Source organism: Scyliorhinus torazame, chromosome 31, assembly GCF_047496885.1.
Source record: "Scyliorhinus torazame isolate Kashiwa2021f chromosome 31, sScyTor2.1, whole genome shotgun sequence".
In the NCBI taxonomy this organism is placed as follows: domain Eukaryota; kingdom Metazoa; phylum Chordata; class Chondrichthyes; order Carcharhiniformes; family Scyliorhinidae; genus Scyliorhinus; species Scyliorhinus torazame.
The window spans coordinates 6,553,784-6,571,127 of record NC_092737.1 but is presented as its reverse complement, the minus strand read 5'-3'; the positions used below and the strand labels follow the sequence as shown (position 1 = coordinate 6,571,127).

Below are 17,344 nucleotides of genomic sequence, written 5' to 3'. Positions count from 1 at the left end.
GGACTCATCTTCCGAGGTAGTATGGGCTGAGGTTAGAAACAGGAAAGGAGAGGTCACCCTGTTGGGAGTTTTCTATAGGCCTCCAAATAGTTCTAGGGATGTAGAGGAAAGGATGGCGAGGATGATCCTGGATAAGAGCGAAAGTAACAGGGTAGTTATTATGGGAGACTTTAACTTTCCAAATATTGACTGGAAAATATATAGTTCGAGTACATTAGATGGATCGTTTTTTGTACAATGTGTGCAGGAGGGTTTCCTGACACAATATGTTGACAGGCCAACAAGAGGCGAGGCCACGTTGGATTTGGTTTTGGGTAATGAACCAGGCCGGTGTTGGATTTGGAGGTAGGAGAGCACTTTGGGGACAGTGACCACAATTCGGTGACGTTTACGTTAGTGATGGAAAGGGATAGGTATACACCGCAGGGCAACAGTTATAGCTGGGGGAAGGGCAATTATGATGCCATTAGACGTGACTTGGGGGGGATAAGGTGGAGAAGTAGGCTGCAAGTGTTGGGCACACTGGATAAGTGGAGCTTGTTCAAGGAACAGCTACTGCGTGTTCTTGATAAGTACGTACCGGTCAGGCAGGGAGGACGGCGTAGAGCGAGGGAACCGTGGTTTACCAAAGAAGTGGAATCTCTTGTTAAGAGGAAGAAGGAGGCCTATGTGAAGATGAGGTGTGAAGTTTCAGTTGGGGCGATGGATAGTTACAAGGTAGCGAGGAAGGACCTAAAGAGAGAGCTAAGACGGGCAAGGAGGGGACATGAGAAGTATTTGGCAGGTAGGATCAAGGAAAACCAAAAGCTTTCTATAGGTATGTCAGGAATAAGCGAATGACTAGGGTAAGAGTAGGACCAGTCAAGGACAGGGATGGGAAGTTGTGTGTGGAGTCTGAAGAGATAGGCGCGATACTAAATGAATATTTTTCGTCAGTATTCACTCAGGAAAAAGATAATGTTGTGGAGGAGAATGCTGAGACCCAGGATATTAGAATAGATGGCATTGAGGTACGGAGGGAAGAGGTGTTGGCAATTCTGGACAGGCTGAAAATAGATAAGTCCCCGGGACCTGATGGGATTTATCCTAGGATTCTCTGGGAGGCCAGGGAAGAGATTGCTGGACCTTTGACTTTGATTTTTATGTCATCATTGGTTACAGGAATAGTGCCAGAGGACTGGAGGATAGCAAATGTGGTCCCTTTGTTCAAAAAGGGGAGCAGAGACAACCCCGGCAACCATAGACCGGTGAGCCTCACGTCTGTAGTGGGTAAAGTCTTGGAGGGGATTATAAGAGACAAGATTTATAATCATCTAGATAGGAATAATATAATCAGGGATAGTCAGCATGACTTTGTGAAGGGTAGGTCATGCCTCACAAACCTTATCGAGTTCTTTGAGAAGGTGACAACAGGTAGACGAGGGTAGAGCAGTTGATGTGGTGTATATGGATTTCAGTAAAGCGTTTGATAAGGTTCCCCACGGTAGGCTATTGCAGAAATTACGGAGGCTGGGGATTGAGGGTGATTTAGAGATGTGGATCAGAAATTGGCTAGCTGAAAGAAGACAGAGGGTGGTGGTTGATGGGAAATGTTCAGAATGGAGTTCAGTTACAAGTGGCGTACCACAAGGATCTGTTCTGGGGCCGTTGCTGTTTGTCATTTTTATCAATGACCTAGAGGAAGGCGCAGAAGGGTGGGTGAGTAAATTTGCAGACGACACTAAAGTCGGTGGTGTTGTCGACAGTGTGGAAGGATGTAGCAGGTTACAGAGGGACATAGATAAGCTGCAGAGCTGGGCTAAGAGGTGGCAAATGGAGTTGAATGTAGAGAAGTGTGAGGTGATTCACTTTGGAAGGAATAACAGGAATGCGGAATATTTGGCTATGGTAAAGTTCTTGGCAGTGTGGATGAGCAGAGGGATCTAGGTGTCCATGTACATAGATCCCTGAAAGTTGCCACCCAGGTTGATAGGGTTGTGAAGAAGGCCTATGGAATGTTGGCCTTTATTGGTAGAGGGATTGAGTTCTGGAGTCAGGAGGTCATGTTGCAGCTGTACAAAACTCTGGTACGGCAGCATTTGGAGTATTGCGTACAGTTCTGGTCACCGCATGAGAGGAAGGACGTGGAGGCTTTGGAGCGGGTGCAGAGGAGATTTACCAGGATGTTGCCTGGTATGGAGGGAAAATCTTATGAGGAAAGGCTGATGGACTTGAGGTTGTTTTCGTTGGAGAGAAGAAGGTTAAGAGGAGACTTAATAGAGGCATACAAAATGATCAGGGGGTTAGATAGGTTGGACAGTGAGAGCCTTCTCCCGCGGATGGAAATGGCTGGCACAAGGGGACATAGCTTTAAACTGAGGGGCAATAGATATAGGACAGAGGTAGGTTCTTTAAGCAAAGAGTGGTGAGGCCGTGGAATGCCCTACCTGCAACAGTAGTGAACTCGCCAACATTGAGGGCATTTAAAAGTTTATTGAATAAGCATATGGATGATAATGGCATAGTGTAGGTTAGATGGCTTTTGTTTCGGTGCAACATCGTGGGCCGAAGGGCCTGTACTGCGCTGTATCGTTCTATGTTCTATGTAGAGAGAGAGACAGAGAGAGAGACAGACAGAGAGAGAGACAGAGATAGAGAGAGACAGAAAGAGAGAGACAGAGAGAGACAGAGAGAGACAGAGAGAGACAGAGAGAGACAGAGAGAGAGAGACAGAGAGAGAGAGACAGAGAAGAGAGACAGAGAGAGAGAGACAGAGAGAGAGAGACAGAGAGACAGAGAGAGAGAGAGAGAGAGAGAGAGAGAGAGAGACAGAGAGAGACGGAGAGAGACAGGGAGAGAGACAGAGAGAGAGAGACAGAGAGAGAGAGACACAGAGAGAGAGAGAGAGAGAGAGAGACAGAGAGAGAGAGACAGAGAGAGAGACAGACAGAGAGAGAGACAGATAGAGAGAGACAGAAAGAGAGAGACAGAGAGAGAGACAGAGAGAGAGACAGAGAGAGAGAGACAGAGAGAGACAGAGAGAGAGAGACAGAGAGAGAGAGAGAGAGAGAGACAGAGAGAGAGAGACAGAGAGAGAGAAGAGAGACAGAGAGAGAGAGACAGAGAGACAGAGACAGAGAGAGAGAGAGACAGAGAGAGAGAGAGAGAGAGAGACAGACAGACAAACGGACAGAGAGAGAGAGAGAGAGAGCAGGGGTAGCTGGAGCCACAGACTCAGAATAGGAAGGTTGGAGAGTTATATTTTATTGTTGCAAAAGGGTACGAGTACCGCTCATTTGGGCCATCATCTGAGAACACGGAACCTCACCAGCCTGTGCACTCCGATATATACAATCCAACCCTCCTGGTACCTAAACCACCACAATATTGAGGACACCATGAAGGCCTGGCTCTGCGGAAAGCTGACCACAGGCGACAATCCCCCTGTTGTTTGCGAGGGTGTGGAGGAGAGAGGTGTTGCGAGGGTGTGGAGGAGAGAGGTGTTGCGAGGGTGTGGAGGAGAGAGGTGTTGCGAGGGTGTGGAGGAGAGAGGTGTTGCGAGGGTGTGGAGGAGAGAGGTGAAGGAAGCAGCCACAGGAATTTCTGTGGAACCGATTCATTACACTATGCAGGTTGTAGAAAATCCAACTCGATTTAAGATGGCAATTGCCGGGCGGTCTGGGTTCCTCCACATTGAAGTAACACACAGTGGGCAACGGGCCATTTCCTAAAGCCTGGTGAGGACGACCCCAGATTCAATCCAGGTCTGAAGGTAACAGCACACCCCACACCAAAGCACAACAAGAAAGTAATTTCAAATGTCACTTTCACTTTCGGCAAAGAACTTTTGATGCAAGACTCGTCCTTTCATTGTCCAACAGTACATTACTTAGTTATTATTTTTAATAAATTCAGAGTACCCAATTATTTTTTCCAATTAAGGGGCAATTTAGCGCAACCAATCCACCTACCCTGCACATCTTTGGGTTGTGGGAGCGAGACCCCCGCAGACACGGGGAGAATGTGCAAACTCCACACGGACAGTGACCCAGAGCCGGGATCGAACCCGGGACCTCGGCGCCGCAAGGCAGCAGTGCTAACCCACTGCGCCACTGTGCTGCCCGAACACCACCTCAAGGGCAACAAGAATGGACAGCAACTTGCCGAGACAGTGATACCGCAACAAATTAATAAATGATAATAAAGTGCGACGGAACTACAGTAACATTTCAACAAGCTGTAGGCATTTAAATTATGATATACAGATCCTTTGAATGCCCGCTGCCCACGGCTCTAAGTATGGGAGAGAATTAGGCAAGAAGCACAAATTGGTCACATTGAAATGGGCGGACAATTCCTCAATGTTTCATTCCCGTCTTCTCTCTTCGTAACACACCCCAAGCAGATTAACCCTTTACTCTGAGACAGCACGCACTCAAAAACCGCGACAGGACCCAGTACTCTATAAATGCCGAAACAGGGGGGGGGGGGCGGGTTCTCTTCCGGAAATGGATCAACGTGCAAAATGATGCAAATGGGGCAACTGAGCAACCTTTCTCCGAGGTCACAGGATGGCTGCACAGTGCAAGACAGAAAGATGCCGGAAGGAAACTCGGCAAAGATTTGACTAAAGAAACATTAAAGGCATAACAAAGGGAGCGTTATTCTATACCTAACCCCGTGCTGTACCTGTCCTGGGAGTATTTGATGGGGACAGTGTAGAGGGAGCTTTACTCTGTATCTAACCCCGTGCTGTACCTGTCCTGGGAGTGTTTAATGGGGACAGTGTAGAGGGTGCTTTACTCTGTATCTAACCCCGTGCTGTACCTGTCCTGGGAGTGTTTAATGGGGACAGTGCAGAGGGAGCTTTACTCTGTATCTAACCCCGTGCTGTACCTGTCCTGGGAGTGATTGATGGGGACAGTGTAGAGGGAGCTTTACTCTGTATCTAACCCCATGCTGTACCTGTCCCGGGAGTGTTTAATGGGGACAGTGTAGAGGGAGCTTTACTCTGTATCTAACCCCGTGCTGTAGCTGTCCTGGGAGTGTTTGATGGGGACAGTGTAGAGGGAGCTTTACTCTGTATCTAACCCTGTGCTGTACCTGTCCTGGGAGTGTTTGATGGGGACAGTGTAGAGGGAGCTTTACTCTGTATCTAACCCCGTGCTGTACCTGTCCTCTGAGTGTTTGATGGGGACAGTGTAGAGGGAGCTTTACTCAGTATCTAACCCCGTTCTGTACCTGTCCTGGGAGTGTTTGATGGGGACAGTGTAGAGGGAGCTTTACTCTGTATCGAACCCCGTGCTGTACCTGTCCTGGGGGTGTTTGATGGGGACAGTGTCGAGGGAGCTTTACTCTGTATCTAACCCCGTGCTGTACCTGTCCTCTGAGTGTTTGATGGGGACAGTGTAGAGGGAGCTTTACTCTGTATCTAACCCCGTGCTGTACCTGTCCTGGGAGTGTTTGATGGGGACAGTGTAGAGGGAGCTTTACTCTGTATCTAACCCCGTGCTGTACCTGTCCTGGGAGTGTTTGATGGGGACAGTGTAGAGGGAGCTTTACTCTGTATCTAGCCCCAGGATGAAGCTCACTTGAACTGTTTCATACTGCCACTGTGTCGCTAAAGGAAAACACTAACATGTCTCATCTTTTTGACAGATTAAAAAAATAATTTCATAAAAATAGTAGTTGTTCCAGGGTGCTCAGCAAAATCATATTTCTTCGCGAGCTGATGCTAAAGATTAGTTTACAATCCATGAAACAGAATTTGAACGTTACCCACCATTTTGAAATATCCTTTCCAGTCATCGTAGAAGTGATGACGATTCTTCTTGATGGCCTCCGCCTGCAGGTACTTCCCGATGTGCTAAAAGGGAAATTGAATTACACATTGCTTTAAAATAGCAACTTCAGTTTCTAAAGCATCAACCACTCCCCATTTCATCACGTCGAGCCAGTTCATTGATATTTATACAGTATGTTTCCCAAACTCTGCAATCTATCACTGGATATCGCTGTAAATTCCAGGATTTTTATTGAATTCAAATGTCAACATCGGCCCTGGGGTGGGATTCGATCCCCAATCTCCAGAGCTTCACCCTGGGTCGCCCGATTACTGCTCAAGTATCAATACCCGTGTCATTCCCTCCCCATGTACAGTACTGTGCCGATGTGTACAGATCTGTCACTGTATAACACTGGGGTACAGTACTGGTGGGGACGGGTCTGTCACTGTATAACACTGGGGTACAGTACTGGTGGGGACGGGCCTGTCACTGTGACACTGGGGTACAGTACTGGTGGGGACGGGCCTGTCACTGTGACACTGGGGTACAGTACTGGTGGGGATGGGCCTGTCACTGTATAACACTGGGGTACAGTACTGGTGGGGACGGTCTGTCACTGTATAACACTGGGGTACAGTACTGGTGGGGACGGGTCTGTGACTGTGTGACACTGGGGTACAATACTGGTGGGGATGGGTCTGTCACTGTATAACACTGGGGTACAGTACTGGTGGGGACGGTCTGTCACTGTATAACACTGGGGTACAGTACTGGTGGGGACGTGTCTGTCGCTGTATAACACTTGGGTACAGTACTGGTGGGGACGGGTCGGTCTCTGTATAACACTGGGGTACAGTACTGGTGGGGACGGGTCTGTCACTGTATAACACTGGGGTACAGTACTGGTGGGGACGGGTCTGTCACTGTATAACACTGGGGTACAGTACTGGTGGGGACGGGTCTGTCACTGTATAACACTGGGGTACAGTACTGGTGGGGACGGGTCTGACACTGTATAACACTGGGGTACAGTACTGGTGGGGACGGGTCTGTCCTGTGTAACACTGGGGTACAGTACTGGTGGGGACGGGTCTGTCACTGTGTAACACTGGGGTACAGTACAGGTGGGGATGGATCTGTCACTGTATAACACTGGGGTACGGTACTGCTGGGGACATGTCTGTCACTATATAACACTGGGGTACAGTACTGGTGGGGAAGGGTCTGTCACTGTATAACACTGGGGTACAGTACTGGTGGGGATGGGTCTGTCGCTGTATAACACTGGGGTACAGTACTGGTGGGGACGGGTCTGTCACTGTATAACACTGGGGTACAGTACTGGTGGGAACGGGTCTGTCACTGTATAACACTGGGGTACAGTACTGGTGGGGACGGGTCTGTCACTGTATAACACTGGGGTACAGTACTGGTGGGGACGGGTCTGTCACTGTATAACACTGGGGTACAGTACTGGTGGGAACGGGTCTGTCACTGTATAACACTGGGGTACAGTACTGGTGGGAACGGGTCTGGCACTGTGTAACACTGGGGTACAGCACTGGTGGGGACGGGTCTGTCACTGTGTAACACTGGGGTACAGTACAGGTGGGGATGGATCTGTCACTGTATAACACTGGGGTACAGTACTGCTGGGGACATGTCTGTCACTGCATAACACTGGGGTACAGTACTGGTGGGGAAGGGTCTGTCACTGTGTAACACTGGCGTACAGTACTGGTGGGGACTGGTCTGTCACTGTATAACACTGGGGTACAGTACTGGTGGGGACGGGTCTGTCGCTGTATAACACTGGGGTACAGTACTGGTGGGGACGGGTCTGTCTCTGTATAACACTGGGGTACAGTACTGGTGGGGACGGGTCTGTCTCTGTAGAACACTGGGGTACAGTACTGGTGGGGACGGGTCTGTCACTGTATAACACTGGGGTACAGTACTGGTGGGGACGGGTCTGTCACTGTATAACACTGGGGTACAGTACTGGTGGGGACGGGTCTGTCACTGTATAACACTGGGGTACAGTACTGGTGGGGACGGGTCTGTCACTGTATAACACTGGGGTACAGTACTGGTGGGGACAGGTCTGTCGCTGTATAACACTGGGGTACAGTACTGGTGGGGACGGGTCTGTCGCTGTATAACACTGGGGTACAGTACTGGTGAGGATGGTCTGTCACTGTATAACACTGGGGTACAGTACTGGTGGGGACGGGTCTGTCGCTGTATTACACTGGGGTACAGTACTGGTGGGGACGGGTCTGTCACTATAACACTGGGGTACAGTACTGGTGGGGACGGGTCTGTCACTGTATAACACTGGGGTACAGTACTGGTGGGGACGGGTCTGACACTGTATAACACTGGGGTACAGTACTGGTGGGGACGGGTCTGTCACTGTGTAACACTGGGGTACAGTACTGGTGGGGACGGGTCTGTCACTGTGTAACACTGGGGTACAGTACAGGTGGGGATGGATCTGTCACTGTATAACACTGGGGTACGGTACTGCTGGGGACATGTCTGTCACTATATAACACTGGGGTACAGTACTGGTGGGGAAGGGTCTGTCACTGTATAACACTGGGGTACAGTACTGGTGGGGATGGGTCTGTCGCTGTATAACACTGGGGTACAGTACTGGTGGGGACGGGTCTGTCACTGTATAACACTGGGGTACAGTACTGGTGGGAACGGGTCTGTCACTGTATAACACTGGGGTACAGTACTGGTGAGGACGGGTCTGTCACTGCATAACACTGGGGTACAGTACTGGTGGGGACGGTCCTGTCACTGTATAACACTGGGGTACAGTACTGGTGGGAACGGGTCTGTCACTGTATAACACTGGGGTACAGTACTGGTGGGAACGGGTCTGGCACTGTGTAACACTGGGGTACAGCACTGGTGGGGACGGGTCTGTCACTGTGTAACACTGGGGTACAGTACAGGTGGGGATGGATCTGTCACTGTATAACACTGGGGTACAGTACTGCTGGGGACATGTCTGTCACTGCATAACACTGGGGTACAGTACTGGTGGGGAAGGGTCTGTCACTGTGTAACACTGGCGTACAGTACTGGTGGGGACTGGTCTGTCACTGTATAACACTGGGGTACAGTACTGGTGGGGACGGGTCTGTCGCTGTATAACACTGGGGTACAGTACTGGTGGGGACGGGTCTGTCACTGTATAACACTGGGGTACAGGACTGGTGGGGACGGGTCTGTCTCTGTAGAACACTGGGGTACAGTACTGGTGGGGACGGGTCTGTCACTGTATAACACTGGGGTACAGTACTGGTGGGGACGGGTCCGTCACTGTATAACACTGGGGTACAGTCCTGGTGGGGACGGGTCTGTCACTGTATAACACTGGGGTACAGTACTGGTGGGGACGGGTCTGTCTCTGTATAACACTGGTGGACAGTACTGGTGGGGATGGGTCTGTCACTGTATAACACTGGGGTACAGTACTGGTGGGGATGGGTCTGTCACTGTATAACACTGGGGTACAGTACTGGTGGGGACGGGTCTGTCACTGTATAACACTGGGGTACAGTACTGCTGGGGACAGGTCTGTCACTGTATAACACTGGGGTACAGTACTGGTGGGGACGGGTCTGTCTCTGTATAACACTGGGGTACAGTACTGGTGGGGACGGGTCTGTCCCTGTATAACAATGGGGTACAGTACTGGTGGGGACGGGTCTGTCACTGTATAACACTGGGGTACAGCACTGGTGGGGACGGGTCTGTCACTGTATAACACTGGGGTAGAGCACTGATGGGGACGGGTCAGTCACTGTATAACACTGGGGTACTGTACTGGTGGGGATGGGTCAGTCACTGTATAACACTGGGGTACAGTACTGGTGGGGATGGGTCTGTCACTGTATAACACTGGGGTACTGTACTGGCGGAGACGGGTCTGTCACTGTATAACTCTGGGATACAGTACTGGTGGGGACGGGTCTGTCACTGTATAACACCGGGGTACAGTATTGGTGGGGACGGGTCTGTCTCTGTATAACACTGGGATACAGTACTGGTGGGGACGGGTTTGTCTCTGTATAACACTGGGGTACAGTACTGGTGGGGACGGGTCTGTCTCTGTATAACACTGGGGTACAGTACTGGTGGGGACGGGTCTGTCACTGTATAACACTGGGGTACAGTACTGGTGGGGATGGGTCTGTCTCTGTATAACACTGGGGTACAGCACTGGTGGGGACGGGTCTGTCACTGTATAACACTGGGGTACAGTACTGGTGGGGACGGGTGTGCCACTGTATAACACTGGGGTACGGTGCTGGTGAGGACGGGTCTGTCACTGTATAACACTGGGGTACTGTACTGGTGGGGATGGGTCAGTCACTGTATAACACTGGGGTACAGTACTGGTGGGGACGGGTCTGTCACTGTATAACACTGGGGTACAGTACTGGTGGGGACGGGTCTGTCACTGTATAACACTGGGGTACAGTACTGGTGGGGACGGGTCTGTCTCTGTATAACACTGGGGTACAGTACTGCTGGGGATGAGTCTGTCACTGTATAACACTGGGGCACAGCACTGTGGGTACAGGTTTGACACTGGGGCACAGCACTGTGGGTACAGGTTTGACACTGGGGTATAGCACTGTGGGTACAGGTTTGATACTGGGGCACAGCACTGTGGGTACAGGTTTGACACTGGGGCACAGCACTGTGGGTACAGGTTTGACACTGGGGCACAGCACTGTGGGTACAGGTTTGACACTGGGGCACAGCACTGTGGGTACAGGTTTGACACTGGGGTATAGCACTGTGGGTACAGGTTTGATACTGGGGTACAGCACTGTGGGTACAGGTTTGACACTGGGGCACAGCACTGTGGGTACAGGTTTGGCACTGGGGCACAGCACTGTGGGTACAGGTTTGACACTGGGGCACAGCACTGTGGGTACAGGTTTGACACTGGGGTACAGCACTGTGGGTACAGGTTTGACACTGGGGTACAGGTTTGACACTGCGGTACAGCACTGTGGGTACACGTTTGACACTGGGGCACAGCACTGTGGGTACAGGTTTGACACTGGGGCACAGCACTGTGTGTACAGTTTTGACACTGGGGCACAGCACTGTGGGTACAGGTTTGACACTGGGGTACAGCACTGTGGGTACAGGTTTGACACTGGGGTACAGCACTGTGGGTACAGGTTTGACACTGGGGCACAGCACTGTGGGTACTGGTTTGACACTGGGGTACAGCACTGTGGGTACAGGTTTTGACACTGGGGTATAGCACTGTGGGTACAGGTTTGATACTGGGGTACAGCACTGTGGGTACAGGTTTTGACACTGGGGTACAGCACTGTGGGTACAGGTTTGACACTGGGGCACAGCACTGTGGGTACAGGTTTGATACTGGGGTACAGCACTGTGGGTACAGGTTTGACACTGGGGCACAGCACTGTGGGTACAGGTTTGACACTGGGGCACAGCACTGTGGGTACAGGTTTGACACTGGGGCACAGCACTGTGGGTACAGGTTTGACACTGGGGCACAGCACTGTGGGTACAGGTTTGACACTGGGGCACAGCACTGTGGGTACAGGTTTGACACTGGGGCACAGCACTGTGGGTACAGGTTTGACACTGGGGCACAGCACTGTGGGTACAGGTTTGACACTGGGGCACAGCACTGTGTGTACAGTTTTGACACTGGGGCACAGCACTGTGGGTACAGGTTTGACACTGGGGTACAGCACTGTGGGTACAGGTTTGACACTGGGGTACAGCACTGTGGGTACAGGTTTGACACTGGGGCACAGCACTGTGGGTACTGGTTTGACACTGGGGTACAGCACTGTGGGTACAGGTTTGACACTGGGGTATAGCACTGTGGGTACAGGTTTGACACTGGGGCACAGCACTGTGGATACAGGTTTGACACTGGGGTACAGCACTGTGGGTACAGGTTTGACACTGGGGTACAGCACTGTGGGTATAGGTTTGACACTGGGGCACAGCACTGTGGGTACAGGTTTGACACTGGGGCACAGCACTGCGGGTACAGGTTTGACACTGGGGTACAGCACTGTGGGTACAGGTTTGACACTGGGGTACAGCACTGTGGATACAGGTTTGACACTGGGGTACAGCACTGTGGGTACAGGTTTGACACTGGGGCACAGCACTGGCGGGTACAGGTTTGACACTGGGGCACAGCACTGTGGGTACAGGTTTGACACTGGGGCAAAGCACTGTTGATACAGGTTTGACACTGGGGCACAGCACTGTGGGTACAGGTTTGACACTGGGGCACAGCACTGTGGATACAGGTTTGACACTGGGACACAGCACTGTGGGTACAGGTTTGACACTGGGACACAGCACTGTGGGTACAGGTTTGACACTGGGGTACAGCACTGTGGGTACAGGTTTGACACTGGGGCACAGCACTGTGGGTACAGGTTTGACACTGGGGCACAGCACTGTGGGTACAGGTTTGACACTGGGGTACAGGTTTGACACTGGGGTACAGCACTGTGGGTACAGGTTTGACACTGGGGCACAGCACTGTGGGTACAGGTTTGACACTGGGGCACAGCACTGTGGATACAGGTTTGACACTGGGGCACAGCACTGTGGGTACAGGTTTGACACTGGGGCAAAGCACTGTTGATACAGGTTTGACACTGGGGCACAGCACTGTGGGTACAGGTTTGACACTGGGGCACAGCACTGTGGATACAGGTTTGACACTGGGGTACAGCACTGTGGGTACAGATTTGACACTGGGGCACAGCACTGTGGATACAGGTTTGACACTGGGGTACAGCACTGTGGGTACAGATTTGACACTGGGGCACAGCACTGTGGATACAGGTTTGACACTGGGGTACAGCACTGTGGGTACAGGTTTGACACTGGGGCAAAGCACTGTTGATACAGGTTTGACACTGGGGCACAGCACTGTGGGTACAGGTTTGACACTGGGGCACAGCACTGTGGATACAGGTTTGACACTGGGGTACAGCACTGTGGGTACAGATTTGACACTGGGACACAGCACTGTGGGTACAGGTTTGACACTGGGGTACAGCACTGTGGGTACAGGTTTGACACTGGGGCACAGCACTGTGGGTACAGGTTTGACACTGGGGCACAGCACTGTGGGTACAGGTTTGAGACTGGGGCACAGCACTGTGGATACAGGTTTGACACTGGGACACAGCACTGTGGGTACAGGTCTGACACTGGGGTACAGCACTGTGGGTACAGGTTTGACACTGGGGCACAGCACTGTCGGTACAGGTTTGACACTGGGGCACAGCACTGTGGGTACAGGTTTGACACTGGGGTACAGCACTGTGGGTACAGCTTTGACACTGGGGCACAGCACTGTGGGTACAGGTTTGACACTGGGGCACAGCACTGTGGGTACAGGTTTGACACTGGGGTACAGCACTGTGGGTACAGGTTTGACACTGGGGCACAGCACTGGCGGGTACAGGTTTGACACTGGGGCACAGCACTGTGGGTACAGGTTTGACACTGGCGCAAAGCACGGTTGATACAGGTTTGACACTGGGGCACAGCACTGTGGGTACAGGTTTGACACTGGGGCACAGCACTGTGGATACAGGTTTGACACTGGGACACAGCACTGTGGGTACAGGTTTGACACTGGGACACAGCACTGTGGGTACAGGTTTGACACTGGGGTACAGCACTGTGGGTACAGATTTGACACTGGGGTACAGCACTGTGGGTACAGGTTTGACACTGGGGTACAGCACTGTGGGTACAGGTTTGACACTGGGGCACAGCACTGTGGGTACAGGTTTGACACTGGGGCACAGCACTGTCGGTACAGGTTTGACACTGGGGCACAGCACTGTGGGTACAGGTTTGACACTGGGGCACAGCACTGTGGATACAGGTTTGACACTGGGGCACAGCACTGTGGGTACAGGTTTGACACTGGGGTACAGCACTGTGGGTACAGGTTTGACACTGGGGTATAGCACTGTGGGTACAGGTTTGACACTGGGGCACAGCACTGTGGATACAGGTTTGACACTGGGGTACAGCACTGTGGGTACAGGTTTGACACTGGGGTACAGCACTGTGGGTATAGGTTTGACACTGGGGCACAGCACTGTGGGTACAGGTTTGACACTGGGGCACAGCACTGCGGGTACAGGTTTGACACTGGGGCACAGCACTGTGGGTACAGGTTTGGCACTGGGGCACAGCACTGTGGGTACAGGTTTGACACTGGGGCACAGCACTGTGGGTACAGGTTTGACACTGGGGTACAGCACTGTGGGTACAGGTTTGACACTGGGGTACAGGTTTGACACTGCGGTACAGCACTGTGGGTACACGTTTGACACTGGGGCACAGCACTGTGGGTACAGGTTTGACACTGGGGCACAGCACTGTGTGTACAGTTTTGACACTGGGGCACAGCACTGTGGGTACAGGTTTGACACTGGGGTACAGCACTGTGGGTACAGGTTTGACACTGGGGTACAGCACTGTGGGTACAGGTTTGACACTGGGGCACAGCACTGTGGGTACTGGTTTGACACTGGGGTACAGCACTGTGGGTACAGGTTTTGACACTGGGGTATAGCACTGTGGGTACAGGTTTGATACTGGGGTACAGCACTGTGGGTACAGGTTTTGACACTGGGGTACAGCACTGTGGGTACAGGTTTGACACTGGGGCACAGCACTGTGGGTACAGGTTTGATACTGGGGTACAGCACTGTGGGTACAGGTTTGACACTGGGGCACAGCACTGTGGGTACAGGTTTGACACTGGGGCACAGCACTGTGGGTACAGGTTTGACACTGGGGCACAGCACTGTGGGTACAGGTTTGACACTGGGGCACAGCACTGTGGGTACAGGTTTGACACTGGGGCACAGCACTGTGGGTACAGGTTTGACACTGGGGCACAGCACTGTGGGTACAGGTTTGACACTGGGGCACAGCACTGTGGGTACAGGTTTGACACTGGGGCACAGCACTGTGTGTACAGTTTTGACACTGGGGCACAGCACTGTGGGTACAGGTTTGACACTGGGGTACAGCACTGTGGGTACAGGTTTGACACTGGGGTACAGCACTGTGGGTACAGGTTTGACACTGGGGCACAGCACTGTGGGTACTGGTTTGACACTGGGGTACAGCACTGTGGGTACAGGTTTGACACTGGGGTATAGCACTGTGGGTACAGGTTTGACACTGGGGCACAGCACTGTGGATACAGGTTTGACACTGGGGTACAGCACTGTGGGTACAGGTTTGACACTGGGGTACAGCACTGTGGGTATAGGTTTGACACTGGGGCACAGCACTGTGGGTACAGGTTTGACACTGGGGCACAGCACTGCGGGTACAGGTTTGACACTGGGGTACAGCACTGTGGGTACAGGTTTGACACTGGGGTACAGCACTGTGGATACAGGTTTGACACTGGGGTACAGCACTGTGGGTACAGGTTTGACACTGGGGCACAGCACTGGCGGGTACAGGTTTGACACTGGGGCACAGCACTGTGGGTACAGGTTTGACACTGGGGCAAAGCACTGTTGATACAGGTTTGACACTGGGGCACAGCACTGTGGGTACAGGTTTGACACTGGGGCACAGCACTGTGGATACAGGTTTGACACTGGGACACAGCACTGTGGGTACAGGTTTGACACTGGGACACAGCACTGTGGGTACAGGTTTGACACTGGGGTACAGCACTGTGGGTACAGGTTTGACACTGGGGCACAGCACTGTGGGTACAGGTTTGACACTGGGGCACAGCACTGTGGGTACAGGTTTGACACTGGGGTACAGGTTTGACACTGGGGTACAGCACTGTGGGTACAGGTTTGACACTGGGGCACAGCACTGTGGGTACAGGTTTGACACTGGGGCACAGCACTGTGGATACAGGTTTGACACTGGGGCACAGCACTGTGGGTACAGGTTTGACACTGGGGCAAAGCACTGTTGATACAGGTTTGACACTGGGGCACAGCACTGTGGGTACAGGTTTGACACTGGGGCACAGCACTGTGGATACAGGTTTGACACTGGGGTACAGCACTGTGGGTACAGATTTGACACTGGGGCACAGCACTGTGGATACAGGTTTGACACTGGGGTACAGCACTGTGGGTACAGATTTGACACTGGGGCACAGCACTGTGGATACAGGTTTGACACTGGGGTACAGCACTGTGGGTACAGGTTTGACACTGGGGCAAAGCACTGTTGATACAGGTTTGACACTGGGGCACAGCACTGTGGGTACAGGTTTGACACTGGGGCACAGCACTGTGGATACAGGTTTGACACTGGGGTACAGCACTGTGGGTACAGATTTGACACTGGGACACAGCACTGTGGGTACAGGTTTGACACTGGGGTACAGCACTGTGGGTACAGGTTTGACACTGGGGCACAGCACTGTGGGTACAGGTTTGACACTGGGGCACAGCACTGTGGGTACAGGTTTGAGACTGGGGCACAGCACTGTGGATACAGGTTTGACACTGGGACACAGCACTGTGGGTACAGGTCTGACACTGGGGTACAGCACTGTGGGTACAGGTTTGACACTGGGGCACAGCACTGTCGGTACAGGTTTGACACTGGGGCACAGCACTGTGGGTACAGGTTTGACACTGGGGTACAGCACTGTGGGTACAGCTTTGACACTGGGGCACAGCACTGTGGGTACAGGTTTGACACTGGGGCACAGCACTGTGGGTACAGGTTTGACACTGGGGTACAGCACTGTGGGTACAGGTTTGACACTGGGGCACAGCACTGGCGGGTACAGGTTTGACACTGGGGCACAGCACTGTGGGTACAGGTTTGACACTGGCGCAAAGCACGGTTGATACAGGTTTGACACTGGGGCACAGCACTGTGGGTACAGGTTTGACACTGGGGCACAGCACTGTGGATACAGGTTTGACACTGGGACACAGCACTGTGGGTACAGGTTTGACACTGGGACACAGCACTGTGGGTACAGGTTTGACACTGGGGTACAGCACTGTGGGTACAGATTTGACACTGGGGTACAGCACTGTGGGTACAGGTTTGACACTGGGGTACAGCACTGTGGGTACAGGTTTGACACTGGGGCACAGCACTGTGGGTACAGGTTTGACACTGGGGCACAGCACTGTCGGTACAGGTTTGACACTGGGGCACAGCACTGTGGGTACAGGTTTGACACTGGGGCACAGCACTGTGGATACAGGTTTGACACTGGGGCACAGCACTGTGGGTACAGGTTTGACACTGGGGTACAGCACTGTGGGTACAGGTTTGACACTGGGGTATAGCACTGTGGGTACAGGTTTGACACTGGGGCACAGCACTGTGGATACAGGTTTGACACTGGGGTACAGCACTGTGGGTACAGGTTTGACACTGGGGTACAGCACTGTGGGTATAGGTTTGACACTGGGGCACAGCACTGTGGGTACAGGTTTGACACTGGGGCACAGCACTGCGGGTACAGGTTTGACACTGGGGTACAGCACTGT

General features: G+C 52.4%; 1 protein-coding gene across 1 annotated transcript in view; it reads right to left on the bottom strand.

Annotated features, from left to right (window-relative positions):
- LOC140404637 (uncharacterized) overlaps positions 1–17,344 on the bottom strand; it is a 100,303-nt gene that overhangs the window by 20,776 nt on the left and 62,183 nt on the right. Inside the window, exon 9 of the mRNA XM_072493247.1 lies at positions 5,762–5,845. Coding sequence (XP_072349348.1) covers positions 5,762–5,845 — 84 coding nt within the window. The remainder of the gene's footprint in view (positions 1–5,761; positions 5,846–17,344) is intronic.